The sequence below is a fragment of the Trichoderma virens genome, assembly GCF_000170995.1.
Source record: "Trichoderma virens Gv29-8 chromosome Unknown TRIVIscaffold_83, whole genome shotgun sequence".
Classification (NCBI taxonomy): Eukaryota; Fungi; Ascomycota; class Sordariomycetes; order Hypocreales; family Hypocreaceae; genus Trichoderma; species Trichoderma virens.
Genome location: NW_014013666.1, coordinates 155,478 through 176,654, shown reverse-complemented (window position 1 = coordinate 176,654; position 21,177 = coordinate 155,478). Strand labels below are relative to the sequence as shown.

Below are 21,177 nucleotides of genomic sequence, written 5' to 3'. Positions count from 1 at the left end.
GAAGTGAACCAGAGACCAAGGCATTTCACCAGGCTAAGTGATTGGTTAGCGAAATGTGATAGAGCGCGAGTTCGTGACCAACGCGAGAGTGTTAGTGAAGGTGTGACATGCAACTTTGTATGACGACATGAAGAAAGAAGGATGACAGCATCGAGACACAAATATTGATGGAGTGGAAGAAGTGGGATAGCCCATTTACATCGTTTTAAATCGATGTATATTGAATGTCTAGCAATGAATAACGAGCTAAGCTACGTGTGTTACGATCCTATTATTGCTCAGCGACCTCATTGTCTGTCAGCCTCCAGTGCGACATTTTTGGAGTTCCTTGCTCCTATTAGAGCATCAAGATATTTTGATGTGACATCTTCCATTGTAGATCCACCAATGGTCTTTCCAATGATTTGACCGATGAGCTCGGCTTGTGTGATTATTCCCAGACGAACGGCATCGTGCATGAGATCGAAGAGGTCATGCTGACTGACCCCTCTGCGAATCCTCGCTTATAATCTGTTCATTAAATGTTCCCATAATATCGCAGGATTTGAACAACACTTACGTTTCATTATAGAATCTCTACCTTTGCGAATTTTGATGACGTACTTTTTTAAAGTGGTTGCGTCGTATTCCGTTTTGACCCCCACCTCATGACCGAGGCTTGTAATTGTGTAGTCAAGGCCTCCTTTGACTGTCTGAAAGTCGAAATACTTTTTTAATACTGTACCTTGAGAAGTGAGTCTTCGCGAACTTTGACCAATCAACAACGTAAACGATGCCACGTACCTTTCCTTTCACCTTCTGCTGCTTTGACCTCTTTTTCATTCATGAGCTGTAGGCCGAGACCCTCTCCGGTCACACCTGCACTTTCCATTAACTTTTGGATAATCTCGTCATCCTCTGTGATGATCGTTAGCCGAGTTATGTATTTCTTGGGAACGCAATATGTCATCAGCCGGATCTGACTTACTGTAGATAATAATGCCCTTCTCGAAGCGAGATTCTCCTGAGTAACATATAAGGAAAAAGACATCGACATAGCCGATGAGTCGAATCTTCCCATTCCACCGCGAGCCATTTATCAACACATCCCACGGGTGGATATCACTGCCAAGAAAGAAGGCTTTGTTAAAATACATGTTGGTATGAATCCGAAAGGGATACTCACTAATTGCACTCGACACTTTTTTGGGTCACCGACCTATCAAAGGTCATCAAAACCCTATGATAAGATGCCATGGATAAAGCTTCGCAAAAAGTTGCGGATAGTAGCGTTATGGAATTTTCTTAAAGAACAAACCGCAGATTCCTACGGGATTGTATTTGGAGAGTTGTGAATTTTTTAAGAAGCTGAGAGTTGAGTAGAGATTCCCGTAAAAAGAGTAATGCCGGTGATTCGGCCGTTCCTATTCTGAATCACACACCAGAAGCGATATTGTTGGCTAGCTTGGGCACCATCGTTCAGTTGATCCATCCAACCGACCCACCAGTTGGCTGTCATCGATGCATGTACGAGCATTTCCGGGCTCTACAAGAGCTATTTCCGAATAAAGATAGCATACCGATGCAAGCTATTTGAGCTTCTGTAATGGCGCCAATGAAATTGCAGCTACAAGGCATCTTTGGCTGTGGGAGCCCAAAAGACCCAGTAAATTACAACCAGCTGAAATGTAGCGCACAAGACCAACGTGGCGGACAGCAATAGGCTACAGCTTTGCTGCTCTTCAAACAAGGGGCTGCTTTATCATCAGTGTAGAGAGGTTAATTGCGGCTAATCAAATCAGAGTCTTGGCGCATCATCTGCAAGCTCTTTCACCACGCCCAATTGACGGGACATCCTCCTAACATAGAGTTGCATGTACCCAAGAGCTCTGAGAAGTACTATAATTACCGTCGGCCCATGCTGAAATTTCTCTAGGAATAAAAACAGAAACAGATCATCAATTTATTTCCTGGATATTTGCACACTAAGAGCTGCTAGTCATCCAACTTTACCATGACGACCACGATGACCAGTATATCGGATAAAATTGCAAGGGTAGCTGACCTGAGCAACTACACAGATATTACACCTGAAAAAATTAAGAAGATTTTTGACGATATTGGCAGCAGCCCAGAGAAGCTTCGCGCAGCCTTGAACCTGTGGTTTGTCCCTGATTTCAAGCCAACTTTTACACACTCGAAGGACAATGCTCTCAGCACGCTACAAGACATTGAATTTCTGGAGTCACCAGATACGGAGCGACCTCAACGGCCATTACGTATGATAGACATTGAGACGGGCAACATAGTCGATGCGTGGAATATTTCACATCTTGACTCATACTGCATCCTATCTCATCGTTGGAAGGGAGATGAGATCACTCTGGCTCATATTATGCGTGCCAGAGAGAAGCACATGGAGCGCATAAGAGCCGGATCTGGGGAAGTTAGAGCAGCTATCCCCAATATCGAGACTCCAATGGGTCGGAGCGATGACATCCATTTGGTTCTTGAGCAGTGTAAGCGTGATATACTCGACCAAGAGCAAATAATTGAGACCATATTGAAGCAACAATCAGAGAACTTGAGTGTGGAAGAACTTGTTAGGAGAAAGGTGGAAGCCAACGAAATGAAATGGAAGATGAACTCGGCTCGTCAGGCACGAGATTCCAAAAAGTCATTGGTCGATCTGAGTAAGATCGAGAAGAAGATGTTTGACACAATAATCCACCGCGCTGGAAAAATTATCGACAGCAATACAGAAGATTTACAAAACGCAGATATTGCAGAAGGGATTGCCAGTGGTGCCTCTGCTATGGTACAGCAAGATACCTCAGAATATACTACCACATCCACAGTTGTTACCAAGGCAGAGGAAGCATACGCTCAAGCAGAGAAAGAACTCGAAGATTTGCTTAAAATGCAAGACAGTGTTGGGGAATACACTCAAATCTTTCAAAAGAGCAACCGTCTCGGTGATGAAGTGGACGAATTGATTCGTCGCCTACAAAGGTGGAAGTCAGCTATCAAGTTGGATAGCTCGATAAAAGAAGCCCGAAGAATATTCCAAACAAACCACTTTCAGAGCCATGGGGCACGGTATATCTGGTCTGACACATGCTGCATCGACAAGAAGAATTACGGAGAATTATCCCAGTCCTTGTCGCTAATGGGAGACTGGTATTCAAATGCCGAGTTTTGCCTTGTTCATTTGGATACAAATTGGCGAGAAGCCGACGCCATTGCTGATTGGCTTAAATTTGGACGGGATGTGAAGAATAATGAAGTCATGCCGAATACCGCTACGACCTCGAATATTCGAAGTTTCCCAGAGATAAAATCCACAATCGAATGGGCAAGTCGGGCTTGGACACTTCAGGAATTAGTCATGAGCAAAATGACTTTTTTTGTCAACTCAGAATGGAAGCCTCTTAGTCGACCCATTGAAAATCTTGGCGATATTTATCCTCTGATTCCATTCATTGAACTTCATACTCGGGGAATAACATCGAACATCTACGCAAACGCGCCAGAAGACCCCAATCACACAAAGCTTTCTCGTTGGAAAATGGAAGATTTTAACACCCTCATTCCATATTTACGGGAAACCGACATTGAACTTGTTAATAAGAGCAAATGCAGCGGCCCTTGGGACACAGTTTACCAGATCGAAGTAAAGCAGGTCAGAGAGTCGATACAGCTCATTGCTATTCTCAATGCTCTAGGGTTTCGCTTCCCAGCCAATATGTCAGTGGAGACTGCTACATCGGAGATATCGCGCGCTGTCTACCTCGCCGCCTCGGATTTAGATGGAAGCAAGCGATATGGATTAGACGAAAATGGAATACATCTTTTGGCAAAGCTCAAAGCAAACCACCTACCTAAGCCATCTATAGAAGCAAGTTCTATTGGCATAGATGGAACTGAAGAAGTCATCAAATTTCTCTTGCTCTGTCTTGTGGCGAAAGTGGGAGGTCTCATTGTCTCTGATAGACGCTTTATTGCCGAGTTTGGTGGTGTCGGACCACTCAAAACGTGGAAAAGCGGAATCGCTCGCAGTGGATTTCCTGCCCAGCTAGTCCTACAGCTGTCGTGCAGTAGAGTCGCCACTGTTCCAGTTGACCATGTCTATTCTCTCATGGGTATTCTCGGCGTGCGATTTCCATCATTCCATGCTGAAGGTTACGCAAAAGCTCTTGCCCGCCTTCTGGACGAGGTTATCACCACCCATAATGATGTTTCTGTGTTCAATTGGGCAGGAGCAGAGATGGGAAGCCCTGTTCGTGGCCGTTCCATGTATCCCGCGTCCCACAAGGCATACGGGACTGATGAAGATCGCGGTCGACGATACAATATGATGATCTCTGCAAAGGTGAGACAGGACCGGAAACAAACTATGGTAACTTATCACGGTATTATCCAAATGCTCCGCGATGCAATCGACTGTGTGAAAGACAAAAAACGCGAGAGTATACCCTTGCATTGGGTCCGGGAAGTAACGTCATTCATAAGCAACTCTACCTTCGAGAATCTCCAGCCGCAGCTAGGGAATATTGGCAAAATTCTTCTCTACATCAAAAAAAACTGCGCGCAGCTTAAGAAGTCGGCCTCCGACCATAGTGCTCCGCCTGATGACTGGAAGGATGCCAAAGGCGCTGACAAAAAGTCTTCGTGGTCGCTCGATTTAACCCCGTCACTTCCAAATCTGAAGTCCTCCTCTGGGAAGGTCACCTCAAATCTCCCAGGATTTGGGCTAGGCAAAAATATCAAATCATCATTAGGCAGACTCTCTTCAAATCATTCGGAGAAAGCTTCAGCGCAGGAAGCAACATCCAAACCTCTCACTGCGCCGTCAGCGCCGGCGGAGCCTGAGTGGAAACGGCTTGATTCAGGTGTGACTGAGTATCTGAAGGCTATTTATGATGCCGACAAGTCTCAAGATGAAAAGGAATCTATTTTACCACAGAAAGTAAAAGAGATCACCTTTAAAGTCGTTGAACCTGAAGGAGTGCTGGGCCAAGCTGGAGACGGCGAAGAAAGGATAACGGCAGAAAACCTAACGTGTCCAAATCCGATTATAGTAAACAGCTCCGGAATTGAAGGTATATTCGACATACAACGAATTGTTGTGACAATGATTGACAGAGAGAAACTGGTGCGACAAGTGGCAAAGGCAGCAAGTCCGAAACAAAAAATCTCTGGATGGTGCACCATCAGCACCGGATTTGCGAATGTAGCTGTGCATTTTGCATGTGAGCAGCGGATTCTGCGAACGCAGCTAGATGTGGAAAAGGCGACTGAAGACAAGATCATAAAAGAAGATACCAGAGCCAAAAAGCTTCATGGAAGCATTGAACTTCAAAGTATGGACAAAGTTGTAGAAGATGGAATGAACTTGGTGGCAAAAACTACTATTGGTGAAAGTAGCCGAGACAGCCAGGCAGAGGAACAGAACACGACGGACTACATACGCGCCACCAAGGAGGAAAAAACAGTAGTCAGGATGCTTGACTATATTCAAGAGCCACAGCTGCAGCTTGTTGCTGGAGAGTGGGTACTGGCACGATTCTCTGGAGTTCCTGGTGCAAAATGGTTTCTCTGTTTCCTCGAATTAGGCTCTACGCACCAATTCTATGGCCAACGCATAGCCGCTACCGAAATCGATTTTACCAATTCTGCAGTAGAACCGGGACTCATGAGTGCTTGGCAGATATATATGGACCGAAAGAAGAGGAAAATGTGCAAGATCTTGGAGACATACATCAAGAGCTCTGAGAATGCCAAGCAAAGTGAAGAGAAACTGTCCAAAGCTGCAAATCTGGCAAATGACAGCTATGGAAAGATCACCGATGCGGGACTTCAGAGACTTGAGACAGCCAAGAGCTTTTCTTCTATGTCACCTCTCACGATGAGGTTCCCATTCTCGACAAGCAATGAGGCAGTTAACGATTCAAAAGGTAGCGGATCTGACGCCGAGGCTGAAGAAGACAATTTCTTAGACGACCTCCTCGAGCATGCAAAAGAGGCGGCAATATCACTTGGCCATTACACTGTTTTGGCAGCTTATGAGAAGTTCTTTGAGATGCAAGCTCAGCATATGGACAAGTATCTTGCAGTTTCAGTCCTTAAGAAGACTCCGAAGATCCTCCAGAGTGCTGTCGAGAATCTTGATGAGAACAAAGGATTCCTTCCAGCCATGTTCCATTCTGGAAAGAGAGTACACATGTTTTGAAGGCCTTAGATTATGATGCAAAAACCTTCTTGGTGGGCTCAGTTGTTTGGTCAGATGCGATATCTGCGAGGTCAGTTACTTGCCAAGTTGTAACATATCGGCCAAAGTAGAAATTACAGCCACGGATGTACTCAACCTTTCTCTAGGTTGATTATCTGATAATATATGGCGCATGTTCTGATCTCTCTGTTTCCAACACTTTGAAAATCCTTGGGGTAGTATCTTCGTCCAAAAGGCTTAAATAACGGCCTAAACATTAATTAACACTTGTCTGCCAATATGGTAGCAACGCTTCTTTACCAGCAGCAAGCCATCGTGCTTGTAGAAGATTCAAGAAATCTCGTAGCGACTTCAGAATTTGTGCATTTGTTTCGAAATTGGTTTGATCTCGCATACTATTCGTCAAAATGCTTGCAGCTTTGTACATTAAGAAGTGGACAAATGGTGGGATCCTGCCTAGCGCGTTGTCGTCGAAAGCATTCAGCGGTCGAATAATGTTGCAGATGTCTTCAATAATATTTTTCAACGGAAGGGTGGCTGAAATCCAATGGTCTTTCATATTATAATTGAATGACCGTTCTCTGTTGCATTTATCATATATTAGGAGAAGACCACTGCCAAGCTGTAAGCATTTCTGACTTCAAAAGTTGAGGTAAAACTCACGTATCGCAAATGAGAAGACCACTGGTGTATATTGCTGATTCATTTGGCACCTCTCCAAGTATTACCGTTCGCAATGAAAGCAATGTATTCACCAAAAGAGCTCCCTCCTCAAGATTAAACGAGATTCGCGGCGTCGGCTCATAGATGGTTATATGAACTTTATCTAGAAGACTTGTTGCCTCGTATAATCGTAAGAACTGTCGCTGAGAAGAGAAAGGAGTAGACACGGCGAATGGAAGCTCCGAATAAGGTAAATCGACCTCGTTTGTATGAATGCGTCTTGTCACCGGAGGATATTCACCGCTTTCAATGGCAATATACCTAGCATGTGCTATTAGAAAGACATTTTTCACTGTGTTGATAAATGGTATCAAGATATATAGTATATCACTCCTTGTAACTCACCTATCCAAAATCTTAACTGCCGCCCATGTCATGCAGCTCTCTACCTTTTCTTCGTCTGTATAGGGATTATACGAGGCCGTTTCTAAGCCGCCAGCCTTCTTTAGCATCTCTGCTGCTCTAGCTGCCGCACTTATAGATATGTAAGCCGCAGGATACAAGCCATGCGCGACTTCGAACACTGTAACGAATAGCCTGGATTGTACAATCTCCGTTGAGTTGGCGCCAATCCCCTCGATTAATGCGATCCATCTCTTGGCAGAAAGATAGAGATCTTTCAATACAGAAATATTGGTATCCGCCAATGATTTGGAGTCCGGAATGGTGCAAAGCAACATAATGGTCAAGCATAGCAAGGTGAAATCGATACTCGCATCATTCCAGGTGTCAGGGAGTTGGTCGCCGACGCGAGACTCTGCAATGATAGGAAACCAGGGGTGTATGGTGCGAGAATATGCAGACACGATGTCTTTTGGCTCGATGTCTGATATTTTTTCAATGATTGCAGTCTTAATTCGTTGCGGAGAGAAAAGTTCATCCGGAGAGCTTGTCGGATTAGTGCCAGGAGATCGAACAGATCCTGAACATGACAGGGTTATTGTTTCATACTGGCAGTCTTCTTGCCTGCTAGAAAGATCATGTGATAGTCAATAGACGAGATCCAAGTAAATATTTAAAATTGATAGCGTAATACTAACCGCCTACAAAGAAGACACTTTGGGAGTGCTCTGTCACATTTCCTCTTAGACCGGCGGCACCGTAGACACGCCTTCCTGGCATTGGTGGGTTTTTGCCGCTTGTCCATTGATCTCATCTGTGAATTTCTTAGAGGGACTGAGATTGATAACCCGACGTCCCCATTCTTCGGTTTGGCGTTCAGCGGATATCAAGAGTCCAGAACGCAATCAGCGGAAACATGCGGACGCGAAAGGATATATAAGGTCGTATTAGTCATGCGAATTGCGGATGATTGCCGACTTGTGGGGATGGTTGCGGACAATTACCGCAAGGAGCGTCGGACTTGTACGAGTAGCTAAAGGTGTCAGCGGATGGGTGGCAGGGTTCATCAAGCCTCGTCTCTTGTAATTGCGATTCTCCATTGACAGAACATGATTCTAAAAAATGTAGCAAGCCAAATATATAAAGCCCAATTGAACCCCAAACGTTCGACACTTTCTACTCAGCTCAACTTCTTATTACACGATACCACCTCAGGTTTTCCAAACAGGCTACGACAAATTTGCCATCCACCATGGCGGCGATTCGAAATGTCGCGGTTGCTGGTGTGAGTAACGAATGGCCCTTGGTTCAATATATCTTGGAAGTTAATTTATATACAGGCTTCCGGTAACCTTGGATCACATGTCTTGAAGGCGCTTCTTCAAGCTAACTTTAACGTTACCGTTCTGACTCGTTCTCAGAAGCCTGGGAGTTACGATGCCAAAATCACGGTAGCAGAGGTAGATTTTACCTCTACGAACTCTTTGACATCGGCTCTTCAAAATCAAGATGCTGTTGTATCGACCGTTGGGATAGCAGGGTTGGAAGGGCAAAAGATTTTAATCGATGCAGCCATAGCCGCCGGCGTTCAAAGATTTATTCCTTCAGACTTTGGAGTATGCACCACTAGCCCCAAGGTTTTGGGGTTTCCATTTTATTCTACATTGGCAACTGTTCGGCAGTATCTCGCAGACAAGGCAGCTACAAGCACTTTGTCCTACACTGTGGTCGCACCTGGAAGCTTCTTGGAGTACTTACTGATGGCACCATCCGTTGTCGATTTTAAAAACCATTCAGTTGCTTTAATTGATGACGGCAATAATAGGTTCAGCACTACAACTTTAGCCAACGTTGGGACTGCGATTGCTGGTATATTCAACAATCCAGAAAAGACTAGAAATCGTGTTGTCTATGTTTCAGAGGCAATTCTGACACAGAGACAAGTACTTGACATTGCCAAAGAAATCAAGTCAAAGATAACATGGACCATTAGCAATATCAAGTCATCAGACGTCCTGAGAGAAGGTCTTGATGCAGTCGCCTCTGGGGATAATAGCTTGCAAGCTGTAGGGAAGATATTGCTTGGCACTGCCTTTGGAGGTGAAGAATATGGTTCTGCGTACGACAGCAACGACAACATACTTGTTGGCATTGAAGCCATCTCCCAGCAGAAGCTAAAGGATTTAATCGCCGAGCGCTTCAACTAATACGATTCGACGAGTGATGACACTGGGATAGGTATATACAATGCATATGCTCTCATAGTTTACTAGGAGAAATAGAGAGTATGATATAGCAATGGATTGTACATGTCCATTATGCTCGTGGTGTCAATTAAAGGAGAATTCCTGGGTATTTGATCTAAGAAATACACGCAGTGTAAGCTCCATCCGGCCATAGTAGATATTAGCGGGCTATTTTTCACACCTCATGCTATTCCAGCTTCGTCCCTATACTTCCGAGTACGGAGCTGGAGGATGTGGAGACAGCTCGGCGAAAAAACACCGGGCCCACTCAGCTCGGCGTTCATGAGCATCTATCACTCCCAGACATTGCTTGAATTTGGATTCTTTTCATCGGATTTCTTGCCGATGGCTAGCCTTTTGTGTGTTTGCCTATTGTAAGGTACTACGCAGAACATATTATCAGCTGCCCTGCCCACTTACAACCAATCTTCTATCTCCACATATGGCGACTACTAAAGCATGTGTCCGCTGTCACAGTAAAAAGATTCGGGTAGGGAAAAGAAAACTGAAAGCTGGGGGGAAACAGTGGAAGGAAGAGGACATCTCAACTTACAGATGGGTAGTGCTCTGGTTATCCAAGCTGCCACACTTGCGCCAAGGTAGGGGCGAACTGTGAGCCCTATACAAGGCATAGAAAAGGGGATGGCCTGGTGTATGTGAAATAGCTCCCAGTTTCCAGCTCACCAACAGAGAATCTGAAGATTAACTGATCCAGTGAACTCAAATACTACCGACAGAGAACTCTTTGGCTTGAAGACGAAGTTTCCAGAAACTTTCACATCCAATGTAAACATGTGCCGACCGGGACCCCTCTGCAACCTGTCCTTGAAGGGTTGGTTCTTAGCAATGAGCAAGATCTTCCGGGACAATCAGACCCAGGTCTTTCTCCTTCGAACACGCGCCACAACACACGAAATTCTTCGGGCCCAACCGATCATGCTGCGGATATTGGTATGCTAGCTCTAAATGCAACTGGAGAGATGAGATACCTCGGTCCTTCCAGCGGTGCTTTTTTCGCTGCTTATACTAGTGCACTTATACGGTCGTGTATCTCAACATCAAGCTTGCCGAATACAACATTTAGCACTCAGCACGCAAATCCTGGTCATAAGACGGATGCCGTCTCAGTCAATAGCCTCGTTCAAATCTCTTCTAACGATGTCAGCCTTTTTTTAGAGTCGTACAAGATGTGGATACTGCCTCTATACCCGATTCTTAACTGTGATGATCTAGATTTGCTAGTCTCGGGGTATAATGAAGGATCTGAAGCTGACAACCTAGACCTTGGCTGTCAACCCGAAAGAGCTACTGAAATGATGCTTTTTTATTTGGTGATGGCTCTTGGGGCTATCAATGCTGCAAATACCCTCAAACAAATGCGCAGGCAAACTGAACCAGAGAGAATGTCAGACATGCCAACTCCTCGGCCATCGCCAATGTCACTCTGTATGAGAGCCTTGAATTTGATGGACATTAGTTTTCAAAAGTTACATCCAAGTATAGGATTCATACAAGCCATCGTCTTGATTTCAATCTACAGCTCTTATGGACCTATTGGCTCGAGTCAGTGGCAGCTGGCTGGCCTTGCGATGAGGGTATGTATGATATCCTGCCATAAATTTTTTTAACCTCTGTCGCGCTCCTTATTTTCATACTTGGAGCCGTATATTTCCAACATTTGAATAATTTTGGTTGGAAACTCTGTATCGCTAATGTGTACACCTAGATGGCTGTCGAAACGGGCTTACATTGTACACCCAGAACAAATAACCAGCCAGATGCCGTGAAAGATAAAAGCAATCGCCTTTTCTGGACTATCTACGGCGTGGAAATCAGCCTCGCCTATAACCTTGGACGGCCCCCATCGATCAGTGAAGAACATATTCTTGCCGAACTACCAAAGCCTTCGAACGAAAACCTTCTTAGCCTACATCACATCAGACATCGGCAGATTCAAAGCAGGGTCGTGGCTCAAATCTATAGCCTTAATAGCCGAAATCGAAACATGTCGGCTGAACAAACGCAAAGACTAATCTCAAATGCGCAAAAAGAACTTGATGAGTGGCGAGCTAGCATTCCACTCAATCCTCATTCGGAAGGACTGCATCCGTATCCATATAGGTAGGAATGAATGATCTTTCCATAGGCTTTCTTGACTAATCTCTTCAAAGCTACTGGGACCGTCTTTACCATGGCACGACTTTTGTCCTACATAGACCAAGTCCACTTTGTCCAAACCCTCCTGCCCAATCCCTAGAACGATGCATTAGATCAGCTGGAAGCTATATCGACAGCATACTACAAGTACTTCGAGCCAGCAACGTACCGCTTTCATGGATGCTCGTCCAAGGAGTTTTGTTTGCAGGATTGACAATGTTGGTAACTGCCAGAACGGGGCTTCTACGGCTTTTGTCTCATATCGAGGCGCCATTTCTGCTTGTCGATCTCCACTCCTGGACCAGAAATTGTTCTATCTGCCTCGCTATAATGAACGAAAGACTACAGGAAGATTTGCTATCGAAATTAGATTCCCAGTTTGATTTACTCGCAAATGATACGTTGAGAACCATATCTGCCAATATGACACACCAGACGACAACCGCTACTTCTCTCAGCTCAGCGTTTTCGACAAATACTAATGCCTCAGGGAATACCTTGAGAGCAGATGAGATTTTCACAACCGATACATCATATATCAGCATGAATTTGGAAGGAGACTTGGACTATTTGGACATTTTCAGAGAGTTCATGGGCCAAGATTCTACGCAAACTTTTTGGGATATGTTTCCTCATGGGCTCAGTATTGATTCTTCATTAAGTCAGTCAGCAACACAAGAGGGGTTACCGTCCATTAATTCTATAGAATCGCTCACAACTGAGCGTTACAAGTAGAAGTTGATATCTTAAGAACATTTCTAATCATCTAATAGTCTAATTAGATGTGATACCTATTCAACTATCGATTTATACCGCTGCGCGGAGCTTTCCTACAGCATTCTGTATCGCCAAAATCGCTTCATCGAGTAACGGCAAGGCTAAAGCGATACTAGAATCGGAAGCCAAATTCAGAGTTTCATATCCACGCTCATATCTTTCAGCATGACTTTGAAAGTATAGATAACTTGTGGCCATTCGCAGGCGATATCGGCCACCCACCAGTCCAGAATCTTCTTCACCAAAAACGGAGCCTGGGAGAGCCGCAATGCCGCACTCTTCAATAAGCCAGCATGATAGCTGTTGGCTGGTCTTAATTCCGAGAGCCTCGAGCTCTTGTGTATAAGGGTGGAAAGATGGATACACATAGAATGCACCTTTTGGTTCCGCAACTGCGAGACCGCACTCATATAAGGCATGGTACAAGGCCAACGTGCATCGCTTGTGCAATGCGACAACCTGGCTACGATACAAGTCCATTTCTGGGCTGGTATCAAATGCGACAGCCGCAGCTTCTTGTGCGGGAGCGGAGGCGGCAGACCAACATTCAGACGCATAGGCTAGTATTGCCGATTGAACTGTTTTTCCAAACGCGTTTTTAGGGAAAATCGCATAGCCTATTCTCCAACCCCCGGCAGAATAAGTCTATGATTTTGTTACTCATGCACCATCTTTGCCAATCTCTTCCCAGGAAGGAATTTACCTTTGAAAGCCCTCCAGTTAGGATCTTCCTGTTATCATTGAATTTGGACCCCGAGCAAGGGGTAGCGCTATATTCCTTGGAGAAGCTTATATCCGAGTATATTTCATCACTGATGAGAGTGATATTATGGCGCTGGCAAAAGTTTGTGATGGTATCGATATTATGATGGTTAAATGCCTGACCAGTTGGATTGGATGGACTATTAATAAGCATAACTTGAGGATTTCCGCCTTCACTGACTCCCCTTTGGAAAGCCATTTCAAGTGAAGACTCTGTGCAAACTGTTAGCTAGATGGCCCTCACAAAAGCAAACCATGAGGAACAGCTTCAAACCTGTGATAGTATGGCGATCCACTTCATCCGTCTCCACCCAAAAAACCCGCTTGCTGGCGTGAAGAATTTGTGGTTCGTAACTAACCCACGATGGTCGCGGCAATAGCACATCTCCTTGGAGAATATCCAACAGCGCAAACAGCAATGGCTTAGATCCCGGAGCTACAATAACTTGGTGTGGAGAAATGGTATAATTGAGACGGCGAGATTGAAAATTGGCAATAGACTATGTTTTTAGTCAACCTTGCAAACGAAGTGCTTTGCCATGGCCACTATACACACCTCTCTTAATTTCATCAGTCCCGCCACAGGGAGGTAGCTAGTGATATCACTGGCTTGCCTGTGAGCTGCAACGACATTTGGCTGAATTGGAAACGTGGCTTCTCCAAATCCCAAATGAACAACTTTATGCCCATTAGCTACCCGTCGTTGAATAAGCTCATTGATTTCCAGGGTGGCAGAAAGACGTAGTTGGCTTGCCAGAGCAGTCAAGATGTTAGAATCGGCGTTGGAACAGGCCATTTTGGCTACGCGGTTTGTTTGTCTACAAACATGTAAAACGACAGAACTTGGAACGAGGAATCGAATGTAAATATATCAAAAGTGTCTGAAAGTGCCTTCGTTATATACACAAGTCTATGCTCTTACTGTTTACGTCGGTTCGGCTTTATAACGCCGAGAGTTAGTTGCGATTGTGGAGATGCTGGTGTGGCGGCGCCGACCGAAATTCCTTCTGCCGTGCAGATCGATTCCCATGAGCACCCTATTAATGGCCAGCCAATCATTTATTATTAATTTAATATCGCGACTTAGTGAAGGCTTACAACTATCTAAGGCTGTACATTTTAGCACTCCTACCCCAATTTTATTTTCATTTGGAGCCTCATTGCCCGCATCCCTAGTATGATAAACTTACATAGAACAGCAAGGACCACGGCGTTTCGTAAAGCTCTTTTTAAGTTTAACACATCAGACATGTACTTAGCTATTATATAAAGAGAGCAACTTTTAATTGGGTAGAGTGAGAGCTAATCCGCCATTGAAGGGTGAAGAACATGTGGGTGGCGTATCCTCCGTCATAACAATAACCAAGAACAGGAGAAATTGGAAACCACACGTTCAAAAATAACCAAACCCTTGGTATTAATGTGCTTTTCAGGACTATTTGAAGTTCTCGTCGAATATTTTGCCTGCATAAGGTGTTGATCACAACTATTATTTACACGGAGCAGACAAGGGGAGACAAGTGAGAGGAGCCTGAATATATGATATGTACTGAGACAAAATGGACTAATAACTAATGCAAAATAATGTACTGTTGAGAAGAGGGGTAAGTAGCAAGGGATTGAAATTGGTAAGATGTGCTGGGGAGATATTTTTCTTCCAATGTCATTAGGAATTGAGTAAAGGTTTGGCTACGTGGATATACGTGGGGTTAAAATATCTTGGCTTTTGACTAAAATCCCACTAATTGTTTTTGGCCAAGTCAAAAATACGAGCGAAATCAGACTACATGTGCGATGCGTCAAGCCAAGTCTTGGCCTTGGACATGTAGAGGGGAAATGGTTACAGACTGTACCAAATATGACAGAATATTGCAAAATATCTCGTTATTAGCCAACCGGTTAATGGGTCATGCGATTCTTGGTCTAATTTGTCGCAGAGATGTGATTGACTAAGAGCTTGGATGCTCCACCATAGAGACAAACAAAAGAAGATGGCGGGCGTCCAAAATGTGCTCAAGGCGAAGAGAGGACTTCTACCCTAGAGAAACCAAAATAGAACATGGACGATTCGTGATATCTGGTGTCTCGTAGAAGTTAGTTCGCATCACTATACGGCGCATACTGGGCACCGCGCCGGTGGTATTCATTCGCCGACACTTAACTGCGTAGAATTCAGCTGATGTGCCTTAGAAATACCAAAATGGTGCACTCCCTAAGAACGTTTCTTGTTGAAAACGCTCTGCAAGTCGATATGGGCATTAATTGCTTTGCGAATTCCCAAAGGTGAGTGATTTACCTGACTTCCGGTGTTGCCCAAATACTGTGCTTGTACGCCTGACGGAGGCAATAGCCCACCTATCGTCCCCCTCGAAGATCGTATTTGCTAATACCAAGTAACTTTCGAGGAAGAGAGTTGGTAAACATGGTGGTACAGCTTGCTGGACTCGGCTAAATGATTATACAGTGTAACAGCTACCCCTCGTATTGTGGGAATCATAATACGATGAATATTTTCGCCTCGCTCGCTTCAAGTTGATAAAGGTAAGCGGCAGGGGTGACACGCCAAGAAATTGCATGATAAGCCAAGATATTGGAAATGGAGACATCGCTACAACTACGCGTGAGTGCTGCAGTATTTCCCCGAGGGAAGCATCGCCATTCGATATCGCAGATTCGAGCGCATTCGATCTTGATTCTCCTTTGTTAGACATCACATGCAAGAGTATAACTAATAAAAACAAAGATTATCAACTTGGACAAGCTACCAAGGGTAATCGGGAAAGATGCCAAGGCTACGGAGACAGTATGGGTCGCCGATCCCGTATGTGCTGCTTGGGTGAAGATTGGCGGAGAGAGTTTATGCCAGGCGTATTCCATTGTATCACCTCAATGGACTGCTCGTAGTCCCGCGGCAAATATTCACCAGTTTGCATTTCAATCTTCTTACTCTAACTATTGCAGCTCAATTTGTATAAACATGGAAGCTGAATGCCAACGTCGATATTCCTTCTTGACCGGCGTCGTTAAGTACAACGCATCATTAGCTTGCATTCTTCCCTCACTGACCTATCACGCAAGTTATAAATAGGGAGCCATTTGATGGAAGTGCACTTATGTAGCGTAATCTTCCGAGCCTGAGCTTAATTGATGAATGATCCGATTCTTACTCCGTAGCAATGCTCATGATGTTGGTGTAACCTCCCAGGATTCTGACCAGGATTTTTGCTAGGATTTCCTGTGTTATCTTGCACCACAATCCACAACGACCGATAAGGTGCTTCACACCAATATGCACGGTACCTAAATCAATGGAATGTAAATTGCCGGATCCTACGGGCATGTAGCCATGGTTAGGACCGTGATGCTCATCCTGGGAATCTGGCACATGGTTGACTTTGCCATAATCGTACGCTAAAGGATGGGACTTTTTGATGGAGGATGATTGAACACCAAAAGTCCTCCGCGGCCCGATAAGACCAATAGACAATAAAGATCAATCTTAGCGTCCGTTGATGTGATTACTTCCGTCAGATGAAAGCCAAAAGCTTGTCAAGCAGTCTAGTCAGTTGCATCGCAACTTTCGTATTCTACTGGGCGTGGCAAGGTGGCATGGATGACCCCCAAACCAGTGTGGCAATTGCGGAGAGATGTAACCCAAGTTAGATATGCTGCATTGCTAGCTTGGGCTGGTCAGCCTCCTCATGTACAAAGACAAGATCCAGAGTGTCACCGGGAAACCTAAAATGAAAACAAAGATCGGTTATCCGCTGTAATGCATCTGTTTTATCGTTAAGAGTGGTCAAGGAACAATTCAACCAACGACTATAAAGTGCTATTCATGTTCAATAATCAACGCCTGGTGCTGCCATGTCCCTATCTATACGAGTCAGCTTGACATGTGAGATATATTGAAACTCAAAGGGCCCTTACACGAATGCAATATTCATCCCGCAAACGCCGCCTTAGCGGCTCACCTGATTGTCCAACGAAAAGGTCCCGGGAAACACTACTAGATTGGTTCTCTTCTCCTCTGCTCAACGGAACACCGGAATCAGATGATGCGCGAATATGTCTGCCGTTGGATGTCTTGAATTTCCTGAGTGCGCAATTTACACGGAGAGGCTCGATCACTTCCGAAGTCTGTGGTCACATTGCGTTATCTAAGCGTCCTAGAACGTGGTCCAACAGACTTACATAACCTTATCTACGAAACTAGCCCCGGGACCTTTCAAGCATCTAACACGATTGCTAGCCAGATCCGGAAAGTCCGTACCCTTTTGGTAATTGTCTTCAAAAGTACCAACCTAAACATTGGTAGTGCTGCTTGGGTATCATTCTAGAGCACTTAGCCTATTGATGGCATAAATTCTCACCCGTATTACACCACCGGACTAGACCCCATAGCACTCCGAAAACATGGTATCATTGTTGTATGGTACTTTGATATCACATATCGTGATTGACATGGCGAGAAACGGAAAGTCATATAGAGCCGGGTGCTGCCAAAGCCTTGAGACTGGTCTGGTGCGGCGCTTTGTCTTGACCTCTCAGGTGATTGCTATTCCAAGCTTTGTGCCATCATGACGGCCTCAGTAGCAGACGACACCGTTGTTGTGGAGGGCAGGACCCCTACCCACGGAATCAGCGATGAGAAAGTCCCTGCTGGCGAGGTATACTCTGAGAAGAAGGGTGCCTTGGATACCGAGATCAGCATTGCTCCTCCGTTGGACAACGACGAATATGACGAGAAGGACAATGCTAGTGATGATGTTATCATCGTCACGGGTGCTGACGCCGCGGCTCACCTGCTGCCACTACGGGATGATGGCGAGCCATCATTGACGTTTCGAAGCATGTTCCTGGCTACATGTCTGTCTGCTTTCCAAGCTGTTATGAGCCAAATTTACCAGGTTCGTGCTGTTTAACAAGTATTCTCTGCACGTCAAACACCAGCTGACCTTAATCAAGTTTAAACCAACCGCGGCAACAATCTCGGGAACCTTCATCGTCCTCATCGCTTACTTCATCGGCAATGCCTGGGCTGCATTCCTCCCTCGTGGTGACAAACTGCGGGCTCGATGGGCAGCCAAGGGTGGCCAGGGAAAACCTCCCCTATGGATTACCATCGCTGCCTTCATCAACCCTGGACCCTGGAATCTTAAGGAGCACGCAGTATGTGCAATTACAGCTACCTCTGCTTCCAACGCTTCTGCCAGTATCACCGTCTTCACTGCCCAGGACCTGTTCTACAACTTGCCTTTGAGCGCCTCCACCGTCGTCTTGAGTACCATCTCAATTGGACTCTTTGGCTATGGTATCTGCGGTGTGTTGCGTCCTATTGCCGTGTGGCACGTTGAAGCAGTCTACTGGAGTACTCTTCCTACGGTTAAGACCCTCCAGGGACTCCACTGGCAAAACCTCAAAGGTTCCAAGCCTCTCCGATTCTTTTGGTACAGCTTTGCGGGCATGTTCGTTTACGAGTTCTTCCCTGCCTATATTTTCCCGTTCCTGAACTCTATCTCTATCCCGTGCTTGGCCGCCATGCACGCTACAGGTTCAAAGGCAGCTGTTCTCACCAATTTGTTCGGTGGTGCTACAAACAACGAAGGACTGGGACTCTTCAGCTTCTCGTTTGATTGGCAATACGTAAGTCAATAGTTCCGCAGAGAGCAACCATAGGACATTGAGCTGACGCCGCTTAGATCACCTCTTTCAATACCTCTCTTCCTCTCACACTGCAGGCCCATGCTGCTGCCGGATTCATTGTTTGCTACGCCGTGATGCTCGCCATCTACTATACTAATTCTTGGAGCGCCAAATCTCAGCCATTCATGTCAACGCAACTTCGATCTGAGAATGGTACCAAGTACCCTGTTTCAAAGGTGTTTGTCGGTGGTGTGCTTGATGAGAGTGCTTTGCAGACGTATGGTATTCCTAAACTCACAGGAAGCTTCGCATATGCCATGTTCATGGCCAACGCTGCTGTACGTATTCCCCTCCCATGGTGCTTTATTGTATCATTAGCCCGCATCTTATTGGAATCTTCGACTAAAACTTGCATAGATTGGTGCCCTGGTTGCTCATTGTTTCCTGTTCTGGGGTGGAGATGTCAAGAAGGCATACCAAAGTGCGAAAAGCGGACGATATGACGATAGACATCACGCACACATGGCTGAGCACTACAAGGAGGCACCCTGGTGGTGGTACATTGCTGTGTTAGTTTTTAGCTTTATTCTCGGCCTTGTTGTTGTTATCAAGGAGAACATTACCCTTCCTGCTTGGGCGTACGTCGTCGCCCTTCTTCTCGGCATCTTCATCGCCCCATTGGTAAATATTCCAACCAGGTCCTTTCGGATTATACGTTTTTTTTCTAACCTTAATGACAGAGCACAATTCTCTACTCTCGTTATGGCAACGGTATTGCCACCAACAACTTGTCCAAGATGTTGGCTGGTTTGATGCTTCCTGGTCGCCCTGTCGGCAACATGTACTTTGCAGCCTGGTCTCACAACGTTATTTCCAATTGCGTCAGCCTGTGCAATGACCTAAAGATGGGCGAATATCGTATGTCACAATCCCTCGGCAGTATTGAATCAATGGAAGTCACTGACTCTCTGTAGTAAAAATCCCACCCCGCGTCATGTTTCTCACGCAAATCTACGGTACTATCCTAGGAGGCTTTGTCAACTACGGTGTCATGATCTCCATCGTCAACGGCAATCGCGAACTTCTTATTGATAGCAATGGCAATGCTTCCTGGAGCGGCGCAACTATTCAATCATATAACACCAACGCCACATCTTGGGCCCTGGCAAAGTATCTCTACAAGACTGGCGCTGAGTACGAGATGGTGCCCATTGGATTGGCTATCGGTGCTGGAGCGGTTGTTCTCCACCGTATCTTCGTTTACGTGAGTATATCTTTTGTCATGCTACCCTCCACATTGTTTTGTAAGACGCTAATCACAATTCTTTTTGATAGTTCGTTCCCAAGATTCGAAACTTCGATGTTAACGACATTAACTTGCCCCAATTTATCCAATACGCCGGCTATATCCCATATAACCAGTCTCAAACCTGCGTTATTTGGAGTCAGCTTGTTGCTGGGTTCTTCACCCAGTTCTATCTCCGAAACTACCGCCCTCGCATCTTCAAGGATTATTCGTACTTGGTCACTGGTGCCTTTGATGGTGCCAGTCTCACAGTGCTGTTTATCCTTTCCTTTGCGGTCTTTGGGGCTGGTGGCCCTGCTAAGCCTTTCCCTCAGTGGTGGGGCAACAATATCAACGGCAACTATGACTTCTGCCCTATACCCGAGTAGAGCACAGAAGCTGTGGATGTAATTTTCAACATTTATAATGAATCTGCTATCGTGGCCTCAAAGGTTGGAAAGTTTTATCTCTATGTCTTGAGCTATCTCTTGACTACTTCTCAGGAAGGACGTGGCTTAAGGATAAAACACCTACACTAGATACGCATTTCAGACTACAATCTGTGCTATCCGCCTATAAATTTTTGAAGATCGAATGGCGGTCAAATTTACGAGTAATTAACGAAGAAAATCTATACCCCTAATTCTCATCGGCTTCTTTTCTTAGAAAGGAATTTCGTCGTCTTTGTGTCCAGCAGCTCTATCTTGGAGTACTAATACAGAAACCTCGTCCAAGGCGTAGGTGCACGTAGTTATTTCTAGCTCTGACACTATAGTGAGAATTGAAACGGCACTAAACCTCGACTAATGCGTCGTCGGTCTTAAAGTCACACTTGAAATATACGCAAAATGACATCTTAACTTTCTGGATCCACTGGTTTTCACTCCGCTGTCGATAAGCCAATATTTATGTTGAACTCCACACGACGACAAAGATTCCTCCACAGCGCATCACGCCATAGTTGCTACCATTCAATAGTCGCCTTTAGCAGTTCAAACAGGAGTAAAAATGCGATCATGAGATAAACA

The 21,177-nt window shown here is 45.2% G+C and overlaps 6 protein-coding genes across 6 annotated transcripts; 3 read left to right on the top strand and 3 right to left on the bottom strand.

The window, feature by feature from the left end:
• Positions 1-287: 287 nt before the first annotated feature.
• On the bottom strand, positions 288-1,236 carry TRIVIDRAFT_156612 (uncharacterized protein; the record flags this gene model as incomplete). Its single annotated transcript, XM_014098148.1, has 4 exons — positions 288-502; positions 560-718; positions 968-1,104; positions 1,166-1,236. The coding sequence occupies 4 exons, from the start codon at positions 1,234-1,236 to the stop codon at positions 288-290; spliced, it is 582 nt and encodes a 193-aa protein (XP_013953623.1).
• A 757-nt stretch (positions 1,237-1,993) lies between these two features.
• On the top strand, positions 1,994-6,211 carry TRIVIDRAFT_132265 (uncharacterized protein; the record flags this gene model as incomplete). Its single annotated transcript, XM_014098147.2, has 2 exons — positions 1,994-2,780; positions 2,853-6,211. The coding sequence occupies 2 exons, from the start codon at positions 1,994-1,996 to the stop codon at positions 6,209-6,211; spliced, it is 4,146 nt and encodes a 1,381-aa protein (XP_013953622.1).
• A 151-nt stretch (positions 6,212-6,362) lies between these two features.
• On the bottom strand, positions 6,363-8,099 carry TRIVIDRAFT_46127 (uncharacterized protein; the record flags this gene model as incomplete). The annotated part of the gene is made up of 5 exons (XM_014098146.1): positions 6,363-6,460; positions 6,512-6,825; positions 6,875-7,195; positions 7,280-7,903; positions 7,975-8,099. Coding segments are annotated over 5 exons (1,482 nt in total), but the record flags the coding sequence as incomplete, so codon positions are not given.
• Positions 8,100-8,528: 429 nt separating this feature from the next.
• Positions 8,529-9,483, top strand: TRIVIDRAFT_46658 (uncharacterized protein; the record flags this gene model as incomplete). The annotated part of the gene is made up of 2 exons (XM_014098145.1): positions 8,529-8,561; positions 8,617-9,483. 2 exons carry the CDS (start codon positions 8,529-8,531, stop codon positions 9,481-9,483), a joined length of 900 nt encoding a protein of 299 aa, XP_013953620.1.
• Positions 9,484-13,054: 3,571 nt separating this feature from the next.
• TRIVIDRAFT_156249 (uncharacterized protein) lies at positions 13,055-14,014 on the bottom strand (the record flags this gene model as incomplete). The annotated part of the gene is given in 3 exon segments (XM_014098144.1): positions 13,055-13,431; positions 13,493-13,718; positions 13,736-14,014. 3 exon segments carry the CDS (start codon positions 14,012-14,014, stop codon positions 13,055-13,057), a joined length of 882 nt encoding a protein of 293 aa, XP_013953619.1.
• Positions 14,015-17,798: 3,784 nt separating this feature from the next.
• Positions 17,799-20,538, top strand: TRIVIDRAFT_58191 (uncharacterized protein; the record flags this gene model as incomplete). The annotated part of the gene is made up of 7 exons (XM_014098143.1): positions 17,799-18,128; positions 18,187-18,864; positions 18,921-19,202; positions 19,282-19,545; positions 19,605-19,782; positions 19,839-20,128; positions 20,200-20,538. 7 exons carry the CDS (start codon positions 17,799-17,801, stop codon positions 20,536-20,538), a joined length of 2,361 nt encoding a protein of 786 aa, XP_013953618.1.
• Between the last annotated feature and the right edge of the window lie 639 nt (positions 20,539-21,177).